General features: G+C 46.3%; 1 protein-coding gene across 2 annotated transcripts in view; it reads right to left on the minus strand.

Annotated features, from left to right (window-relative positions):
• Positions 1 to 10,666, minus strand: part of LOC120916410 (phospholipase A2 inhibitor and Ly6/PLAUR domain-containing protein-like) — a 32,773-nt gene extending 22,107 nt beyond the window's left edge. The window contains exons 1-4 of one of the 2 annotated variants that reach the window (XM_040327367.1): positions 10,582 to 10,666; positions 5,434 to 5,553; positions 2,082 to 2,231; positions 993 to 1,136 (exon numbers count right to left, since the gene is read on the minus strand). In XM_040327367.1, the coding sequence (XP_040183301.1) occupies positions 993 to 1,136; positions 2,082 to 2,231; positions 5,434 to 5,553; positions 10,582 to 10,633 (466 nt within the window). In that variant the 5' untranslated portion in view covers positions 10,634 to 10,666. The remainder of the gene's footprint in view (positions 1 to 992; positions 1,137 to 2,081; positions 2,232 to 5,433; positions 5,554 to 10,581) is intronic. The other variant, XM_040327369.1, reaches the window with a different exon arrangement.
• Between the last annotated feature and the right edge of the window lie 372 nt (positions 10,667 to 11,038).

An 11,038-nucleotide genomic window follows, 5' to 3' on the forward strand; every position in this document is an offset into this window, starting at 1 on the left:
GAGGGAACCTTTCTGGCAGAAAAGCTGAAAGGAGCTTTTGTAACCATGGGGAACAATTTGAAGCCAATTGCACCCCTAAAAAGCACAAAATCCCCCTTTGATTTCACCTTTACCTTTAGGAAGCAATGAATTTCACCAGAATAGTGAAATTAGGCCCAAATCACACAATTTTCACCCACATTTAGGAAAATGTTTTAAAAAAAACTATGGCCCGGATTCACATACATTGGCGAATATACGCTACGCCGATGCAGCGCACAGAGGCAAGCACAGTATTCACAAAGCACTCGCCCCCAGTCACTCTCAAATCTACGCTGGGTTTCCTCAGCGTAAGCCAGCGTATGTGGAAGTGGGCGTGAGCCTTGCTAATGAGGCGTGACCCCATGTAAATGAAAGACTGAGCGTCATAAAGTTACGGATAACGTACGGCGCATGCGCCGTCCCGCGGACGCATCCCAGTGCGCATGCTCAGAATCACGTCGAAACAACTGCCTAAGATACGTCGAATCACTGCCTACGACGTGAACGTAACCTACGCCTAGCCCTATTCACGTACTACGTAAACGACAAAAGATACGACGGCTTGTGTTCCCTGGTCCATACCTTTGCAAGAGTTGCGCCTCCTATATGGGGAATAACTTTACGCCGGACGTACGACTTACGGAAACTGCGTATATTATGCGCCGGGCGCAACTACGTTCGTGAATCAGCGTATATCCCTCATTTGCATATGTGCATAGATTAAAAATCAATGGGAGCTGCAAATGCACCCAGCGTAAATATGCGCCCACAATACGACGGCGTAGGAAAGTTACGTCGGTCGGATGAAGCCTATTTTCAGGCGTATCTCAGTTTATGGGCACGGCACATACTTACGCGGCGTATCTGGAGATACGTCGGCGTAAGTGCTTTGTGAATCCGGGCCTATAAATTTTGCTCATCCATAATTAGTATTTCTATCAGCTACTGAATAATTAAAGGTCGCGTCTTACCTCCATTATAGAGTCCACCATAGAACTCAAAGCATCGATCCTGAGTTCCTGTGCATTTGTAGATCTCTGATTTGCATTGCTTTTCCTTCTCATTACACGCCGGACACTCTACCCCATTTTCCTTTAGGTCTTTTGGGGTCACAACTATGAGGACAGAATATTTGGTGTATTATAAAAGATGTACTCTCTTTACAGCAAATATATTTTACATGAAAAGTATTAAAGGCAAATCCCAGACAATGCCACATTGTTCTCTAACATTTCAAAAGCCCAAGAATCCCTTCTTAAGCCTCGTACACACGCTCGGTTTTCTCGGCCAGAAACAGAAAGAAAACTGCTGGCAAAGCTTTTATGCCGAGTATACCGTGCGTGTGTACGAGGCTTTGAGGTTTCTCGTCGAGAAAACTGCCCAGAATCTTGATGAGAAAAATAGAGAATCTGCTCTCTATTTTCTCGTCGGGAATTTCGGCAGTGTTTTCCGAGAAACCCGAGCGTGTGTATACTTACCTGCCTCCATGGAAACCCTGCATGCTCGAAATTACTTCAACGTATGTGCGGTAGCTTCCAAGTCATAGGTAGGGTGAAACAAGATGGCGGGCGACGGTATCGAATGTGACGAGCGCATGCATGTCGTAGTCAATGACGACACCGCATTCGTGCCATTCAAAAGAACCCCCCCCCCACCCCCGGGCTGCTCAGTCTAAAATTCCCGGGCCTATTTTTTGTCCCAGTCCGGGCCTGGGTGTGGAGTGTATGGCGGTACATGTTACACAATTTTTTATGCCACATGATATTTGTGCAGCAATTTTTCCAAACACGATTTTATTGATTAAAATAACATTGTTTTCCATTAGTGCAGTTCACATCAGTGCGGTATGAATCTAAGCTGCGGAAAAAAGGGTCCTGTGCGAGTTTGATCTGTGTGCTATGCAAATTCAGTTCTATAGACTGGCATTCCCTGAAATCGCGGCTGCGAATCGTGGTAAGTCGTAATCGTGAGAGCCTAGCCTAAAAAAGGTTGTGTCTGATTTCCATTTTTCATTGGTACTTTACGTACTTAATTTTTTTCCCTGTGGTTTTCCAACTTACTTTCCAGCTGGTCAGTATTGCAGTGGTCTCCCTCGCAGCACTTAGTAATGCTATGTACCTCCGTTTTCCCTGAGCTCATGCTGAAGGTACCGGCGCACAAATCTTTTCCCTTTTGACATCCTCTTGTACTCTGGTAAACGGTAAGAGGTCCTGGTGGAGAAGCAAGTAAGCAATAAATTTTAGTCAACCTTAAAGTGCTATTAAACCCAGGACCCTGCATTCACTATATCTGGTTTCCCACAATGCACAGAACATGGAAATTCAATTATTTTAGTAAATATAAAACTGCTAAATATTTGATTATAGTTCCGCGCTTAGGTGTGTGCTAAGCTGCTGCCTCCCTATCAGTGGCGGTGCGTCCATAGAGGGCGCAGGAGCGCCACCCCCCTCTCTCCTGCACCGCCACTGAAAAACAATACATAGAGATTCATGCATTGCAATCTATGTATTGTCGCCGCTGCCGCCCACTATTCAGATGGCCGGCCCCCTGGCGAGCGCCGGCCATCTGAATAACGGCAGCTGGTTGGCTGTGGAAGTGTCTATCAGAGCCAGCGGCCAGAGGGCACGCATCTCAGCAAATCAGGTTCACCGGATCTGGTTACCGGTAACCTGATTGGCTGAAGTGACATCGAGGGTGGGACTACATTGAGGGATCGTGGAGGAGGATCCAGGGATGGCTGACCCAAAAAGGTAAGTGCCAGGCAGGGTGGGGGGGGGGGGGAGCAATCTGGCAGAATTTTAGGGGCAAACTGGTGGCAATTGATGGGCAAAGTGGCAACAATGACATGGCACAGTGGCTGTGTTTGGCATGGCACAGTGGCTGTGTTTGGCATGGCACATTGGCGACAATTGATGGGCACAGTGGCAACAATGGCATGGCACAGTGGCTGCGTTTGGCATGGCACAGTGGCGACAATTGATGGGCACAGTGGCGACAATTGATGGCACAGTGGCTGCGTTTGGTGGCATGGCACAATGGCGACAATTGATGGGCACAGTGGCTGCGTTTGATAGCATGGCACAGTGGATGCGTTTGATGGCATGGCACAGTGGCGACAATTTTATGGCACAGTGGCGACAATTTTATGGCACAGTGGCTGCGTTTGATGGGCACAGTGGCGGCAATTGATGGGGTTTTTTTTCGTTTGTTTGCGCCCCCCAAAAAAATTTGAGCACCAGCCGCCACTGCTCCCTATTGAAAACTTTACAATAGTAAAGTCCAATAATTGTTTATAAAGAAAAGGGGGCATTGGCGCTGCTTTAGAATACTTTTAAAACACCTGTGATCCTATAATTAGTGACAGATACAAATACTAATAAACATAAGTAACCAGAGGTTTAAAGTGAAAAAACCTGTGTAGAAATTGGATAGAAAGCAGTGAAAGCAGATCAATGTCAATGTTGAGCCCCCCAGGCACTAAAAGACCCCAAATCGGCAGTGGCGGTGCGTCCATGAAAGGGCGCAGGAGCGCCGCCCCCCTCTCCTGCTCGCCCCCCCCCTCCTCCTGTCACTTACCATAGATAGATTCAGTCATTGCATGAATCTATCTATGGTCGCCGCTGCCATCCTCTATTCATGTGCCCGGCCCCTTGTCGGGCGCCGGGCATATGAATTACAGCGGTGGCTTTTGTATCGAAGCACCTGATTAGAGCCGTAGGCTCTAATAGGCTTACGGATTAGAGCCGTGGGCTCTAACAGGCTTCCAAAAGGGTAAGCAGAGGGCCCAACGCTGTGCGTTCGCTGCTTACTCAGTGGTGTGTTAGGGAAGCTTCCCTAACACTGACCCGCCTCTCAGCCAATCAGGTTGCTGGGTATGTTACCAGTCACCTGATTGGCCGAAACGACAGGCGCCTATCAGGCATCCAATCATAGCAGAGACAGGAAGAGAGGATGGAAGATTAGAAAACATCGAGGAGCGTGGAGGACCATGATCGGGCCCCACCGAGACAAGTAAGTGCCAGAGCGGGGGATGCACAGTGACAGCATTTGATTGGCACACTGGAAACAGTTGATGGGCACAGTAGCGGCAGTTGATGGGCACCCTGGCAGCAGTTGATGGGCACACTCGCAGCAGTTGATTGTCAAAGTAGCGGCAGTTGATGGGCACACTGGCAGAAGTTGATGGGCACACTGGCAGCAGTTGATTGGGCACAGCACTCAAATGTTTTTTGCAGAAATAAGTTAAAAAAATAAATATTAACAACAACTTTATACGTGCCCAACAATGCAGCCTGCCCGTGTCCACCAGTGCAGCCCATGCCCACCAATGCAGCTTCTCATGCCCACCAATGCAGCTCCTCATGCCCACCAATGCAGTCCGTGTCCACCAATGCAGCTCATGCCCACCATTGCCTCCCGTGCCCACCAATGCAGTCCGTGACCGTGTCCAACAACGCCTGCCGCCTACCAATGCCTCCCGTGCCCACCAATGCAGCCGTGTCCACCAATGCCTCCCGTGCCTCCCAATGCACCTGTGTCTACCAATGCCTCCCGTGCTCACCAATGCAGCCGTGTCCACCAATGCAGTCCGTGTCCACCAATGCCTGCCGCCGCCCACCAATGCAGCCGTGTCCACCAATGCAGTCCGTGTCCACCAATGCAGCCATGTCCACCAATGCAGTCCGTGTCCACCAATTAAGCCTACCTGTGCAGGGGAAGAGAGGAGAGGAATTGCCGGCCTGGATAATGAGAGCGCAGGGAACATCACAGCTTTCATTTCAATTGCTGTGTTTTCCAGCCGTAGGGTACAGCCCCGCCCCCTGGCTGGTGAACTTTGAAACACATCACCTGGCCTGTCCCAGGATTGGATGGGTGATCTGTCTATCAAAGTCCCCGGACAAAGAGGAGGGCTGTATGTGACAGTGAGTGGTGGAAAACACAGCAATTGAAATGAAAGCTGTGATGTTCCCAGCGCTCTCATCATCCGGATGGCGGCTCATCTTCTCTCTTCCACTCCACAATTTCTGGGAGAAAAGCTCCCATGCAACCCCCCTGCCGGCGGCGTTTGCCTCCCCCCCTGCTCACAGTCAGCTCTTCCTCGCCAGCCCTCAAAATCCACTCGCAAAATGCGAGCAGGTGAGTGGAATTGTTGATGGCTGCACTATAGGATTGTAACAGACCTGGGACACCTATGTGCTACAAAGATAAGAGTAATGTGGCACACATAGTGCCCCCTCACACTCCTGTTAGGCCCTGTTGCAAGCCACATTCTTATCTGAATGTTGTGTCTGGGTTTCAGGCGCACTGAAACTCGGACTGTCCGGGGGAATCCTGGACAGGTGGCAACCCTATTTAAGCTGCCTGTGGATTAAAGCTGACGTGGATGTTAAAAAGAAATATAGTCTAGGTTACCAAATTTCTCCATCATGAGATTGGTGTAGCATTTTTTGACATCCTTGGGGCAGGTCTCACTTTTTGTGGCTTTGCAGTTGGGTCCTGAGAGATCCTCACAGAAATGGCAGATCAGTGCCTCTGTAATATAAGGAAGAGCGTGCATTAATAAAGGAGCTGGGAAGACATTGAACAATGTTAGTGATTTATAATGTGATCATGGAGAATGCAGGAGCTGTGCAAGAAATGGAAGATTTTTATCAACTTTAATACACAATATTCTACTAATATCTGCTTTAGAGAGATGAACACAAAATGAACAGAGAGCATGTAATGGAAGAACAGAGATTTATCTTCCTTTTTACAGACTATGATCTACCCCACTGTCCTCTGTACATGTTACGTTGTATCTTGTTTAACTACTTCATGACCAGACAGTTTCACCCTCTTTCTGCCCAGGCCATTTTTCAGTTTTCAGCACTGTCACACTTTGAATGACAATTACTCAGTCATGCAACACTGTACCCAATTGGATTGTATTTATTAACCACTTAAGGACCGGACCAATATGCTGCTAAATGACCCAAGGGGTTTTTACAATTCGGCACTGCGTCGCTTTAACAGACAATTGCGCGGTCGTGCGACGTGGCTCCCAAACAAAATTGGCGTCCTTTTTTCCCCACAAATAGAGCTTTCTTTTGGTGGTATTTGATCACCTCTGCGGTTTTTATCTTTTGCGCTATAAACAAAAATAGAGCGACAATTTTGAAAAAAAAATCAATATTTTTTACTTTTTGCTATATAAAATATCCCCCAAAAACATATATAAACATTTTTTTTCCTCAGTTTAGGCCGATACGTATTCGTCTACCTATTTTTGGTAAAAAAAAATCGCAATAAGCGTTTATCGGTTGGTTTGCGCAAAATTTATAGCGTTTACAAAATAGGGGATAGTTTTATTGCATTTTTATTATTTTTTTTTTTTTTTTTACTACTAATGGCGGCGATCAGCGATTTTTTTCGTGATTGCGACATTATGGCAGACACCTCGGACAATTTTGACACATTTTTGGGACCATTGTCATTTTCACAGCAAAAAATGCATTTAAATTGCATTGTTTATTGTGAAAATGACAGTTGCAGTTTGGGAGTTAACCACAGGGGGCGCTGTAGGAGTTAGGGTTCACCTAATGTGTGTTTACAACTGTAGGGGGGTGTGGCTGTAGGTCTGACATCATCGATCAAGTCTCCCTATAAAAGGGATCACACGATCGATGCAGCCGCCACAGTGAAGCACGGGGAAGCCGTGTTTACATACGGCTCTCCCCGTTCTTCAGCTCCGGGGAGCGATCGCGAGGGGGGCGACTAGAAACGAATAGCCGCCCCCTCATCCCGGATCGCTCCCCGCGGGAACCGCCGCATGTACAGGGGGGGGGGCCCGATCGGACCCCCGACCCACGTCTAGGCAGGGACGTACAGGTACGCCAATGTGCCTGTCCGTGCCATTCTGCCGACGTAAATGTACATGCGGCGGTCCGGAAGTGGTTAAAAAAGAACTCCAGGTTTTCACATAATTTACTTTACAAAGCTTCCTCTGATTGGCTGGAGTCAGAGAGGCAGGCTGATGATGTCATCTCTGACTCAAATCAAAGGAAGGTTTGTATTTTATTAATTGAATACATCACTCCCTGTGAACGGCTGAGCGCCGCTGCTGTAGAGCCTCCTGTGTTCCGGGTATGAGACAGGAAAGTGCGGTATGTAGCCTTCCCCCCAAAATAACTCAACACACATGACATTAATGTCTAAACCGCTGGCTACAAAAGTGAGTACACCCCTAAGTGAAAATGTCCAAATTTGGCCCAAATTGTCAATATTTTGTGTGGCCACCATTATTTTCCAGCACTGCCTTAACCCTCTTGGGCATGGAGATCACCAGAGCGTCACAGGTTGCCACTGGAGTCCTCTTTCCCTCCTCCATGATGACATCACAGAGCTAGTGGATGTTAGAGACCTTGCGCTCCTCCACCTTCCGTATGAGGATACCCCACAGATGCTCAATAGGGTTTAGGTCTGGAGACATGCTTGGCCAGTCCATCATCTTTACCCTCAGCTTCTTTAGAAAGGCAGTGGTCATCTTGGAGGTGTGTTTGGGGTCATTATGTTGGAATACTACCCTGCGACCCAGTCTCCAAAAGGAGCTGATCATGTTCTGTTTCAGTATGTCACAGTACACGTCGGCATTCATGGTTCCCTCAATGATCTGTAGCCCCCCAGTGCCGGCAGCACTCATGCCGCCCCAGACCATGACACTCCCACCACCATGCTTGACTGTAGGCAAATCACACTTGTCTTTGTACTCCTCACCTGGTTGCCGCCACACACGCGCGTCACACCATCAGAACCAAATATGTTTATCTTGGTCTCATCAGACCACAGGACACGGTTTCAGTAATCCATGTCCTTAGTCTGCTTGTCTACAGCAAACTGTTTGCAGCTTTCTTGTGCATCATCTTCTGGATGCAGTGTGCAGCGTATGGTCTGAGCACTGACAGGCTGACCCCCCACCCCTTCAACCTCTGCAGCAATGCTGGCAGCAATCATACGTCTATTTCCCAAAGACAACCTCTGGATATGACGCTGAGCACGTGCACTCAACTTCTTTGGTCGACCATGGCGAGGTCTGTTCTGAATGGAACCTGTCCTGTTAAACCGCTGTATGGCCTTGGCCACTGTGCTGCAGATCAGTTTCAGGGTCTTGGCAATCTTCTTATAGCCTAGGCCTGTGATGGTGATCCTTGGCACCACAGATGTTCTGGAACTACATTTCCCATGATGCACATGCTTTATGCAGTATAGTGGAGCATCATGGGGAAACGTAGTTCCAGAACATCTGGGGTGCCAAGGTTCCACATCACTGGCCTAGGCCATCTTTATGTAGAGCAACAATTCTTTTTTCCAGATCCTCAGAGAGTTCTTTGCCCTGAGGTGCCATGTTGAACTTCCAGTGACCAGTATGAGAGAGTGAGAGCGATAACACCAAATTTAACACACCTGCTCCCCATTCACACCGGAGAACTTGTAACACTAACGAGTCACATGACACTGGGGAGCGAAAATTGCTAATGGCCCAATATGGACATTTTCACTTAGAGGTGTACTCACTTTTGTTGCCAGCGGGTTTAGACATTAATGGCTGTGTTTTTGGTTATTTTGAGGGGACAGCAAATTTACACTGTTATACAAGCTGGACACTCACTACACAACATTGTAGCAAAGTGTCATTTCTTCAGTGTTGTCACATGAAAAGATAGAAGAAAATATTTACAAAAATGTGAGGGGTGTACTGACTTTTGTGAGATACTGTATATGTTTGAAAATTGATCAGTCCTGATGTACCGACTGCCAATCTCATTTCTTGAGACCCTATAATGCCAAGACAGTACAGAGACTCTCCACGTGCCCCATTTTTTGAAATGTAGACGGTTCAAGGTGTTTAGTAAGAGGCATAGTGAGTTGGTTTGTCACAATAATGTTTTGTAAATTTTGGGGGAAATTAAGAAATTTAAATACAATTTCTCACACACACCATACTCTGGGGGGTGGTTGGGATATTTAATGTTAACATTTTTATTTATTTTACACTGTAATTGCTTACACAGCCATGTTTTGTATTTCTACTTCTACTCACAACATAACTAAAGTTGCTACAAATACCAATATGTTATTTCCCATCTAAAAACAACTATAATAATGAGTATAGCAAAAGTAAATAAATAGAGCTCCCTGCTACCCTCTACTGGCTGTTGTTGTAGTTGCATTCCTGTGCCTCCCTCATACTCGATTCACACCCATGCATGTTGCTTTTGAGCGTTTTTGCGGTGATTGCTGCATTTTTCGACACGCGATTTTACCGCGATTTGCGTTTTTGCTGTATTTTTTTTATGTATTATTTATTTATTTTTTTTAGCCGGCAATTTTTATTTTTTTTACATTTCCTTTAGCAACCAGCTATTGTTTATAGCTGGTTGCTAAAGGAAATGTAAAAAAAAAAAAAAATTGCCGGCTAAAAAAAAAAAAAAAATTATAAAAAAAATAAAATACAGCAAAACGCAAATTGCGGTAAAATCGCATGTCGAAAAACCACTTAAGGACCGCCTCCTGCACATTTACGTTGGCAGAATGACACGGCTGGGCACAAGCACGTACAGGTACGTCCTCTTTAAGTGCCCAGCCGTGGGTCGCGGGCGCGTGCCCGCGACCCGGTCTGAAGCTTCGTGACCATGACACCCGCGGACCCGATCGGTCCGCGATCGATCACAGGAGCTGAAAAACGGGGAGAGGTGTGTGTAAACACAGATTCCCCGTTCTTCACTGTGGCGCTGTCATTGATTGTGTGTTCCCTTATATAGGGAATCACAATCAATGACGTCACACCTACAGCCACACCCCCTACAGTTAGAAACACAGATGAGGTCATACATAACCCCTTCAGCGCCCCCTTGTGGTTAACTCCCAAACTGCAATTGTCATTTTCACAGTAAACAATGCATTTTTTGCTGTGAAAATGACAATGGTCCCAAAAATTGGTCAAAATTGTCCGAAGTGTCCGCCATGAAAAAAATCACTGATCGCCTCCATTAGTAGTAAAAACATTTTTTTTATAAAAATGCAATAAAACTATCCCCTATTTTGTAAACGCTATAAATTTTGCGCAAACCAACCGATAAACGCTTATTGCAATTTTTTTTTTTACCAAAAATAGGTAGAAGAATACGTATCGGCCTAAACTGAGGGAAAACATTTTTTTTTATATATTTTTGGGGGATATTTATTATAGCAAAAAGTAAAAAATATTGCATTTTTTTCAAAATTGTCGTTCTCTTTTTGTTTATAGCTCAAAAAATAAAAACCGCAGAGGTGATCAAATACCACCAAAAGAAAGCTCTATTTGTGGGAAAAAAGGACGCCAATTTTGTTTGGGAGCGACGTCACACGACCGCGCAATTGTCTGTTAAAGCGACGCAGTGCCGAATCGCAAAACCTGGCCTGGGCATTTAGCAACAAAATGGTCCGGGGCTTAAGTGGTTAAAAAAATCATAATTAAAATCATGCATGGCCCGTGGAACCCCCAGTAAAGGATGATATGTAAAGTTATTGCGGAATTCCCACCTGTGGTAACAGAGATGAAGATGACCAATATCAAGCTCGGCAGGGTCTTCATGGTCGATGTCACCCGGATGACGCTAGAGAACAGTAACTTGACAAAAGTGAGTTTCTTCAATCTCCCTAGAGCTCTTATTTATACCTAATAATAAGGCAGGGCCTTTATGTTGGGTACATACGAAATGCAGAATTTCAATAAAAAGTGGGTGTGCCATCACTAAATAATTGTCAGGTTAGCACAATTATCTATAGATATATATTTAACATGACAATAATAACTCTTTAACCCCTTCAGATCCGCACTATAGCTGAATGAAGGTTACAGTGCATACCCACTTTGCCGGGAGGCCGTCAGACATCCTCCCCTTTGCATGCTCCCTGCGCGCCCCCTGCAGGGCACAAGTGGCGCGCTGTGATCACCGATCCTGGCCCCTTACCACGTGATCGGCTGTCAGCCAATGAC

This window comes from Rana temporaria, chromosome 10 (assembly GCF_905171775.1).
Source record: "Rana temporaria chromosome 10, aRanTem1.1, whole genome shotgun sequence".
Classification (NCBI taxonomy): Eukaryota; Metazoa; Chordata; class Amphibia; order Anura; family Ranidae; genus Rana; species Rana temporaria.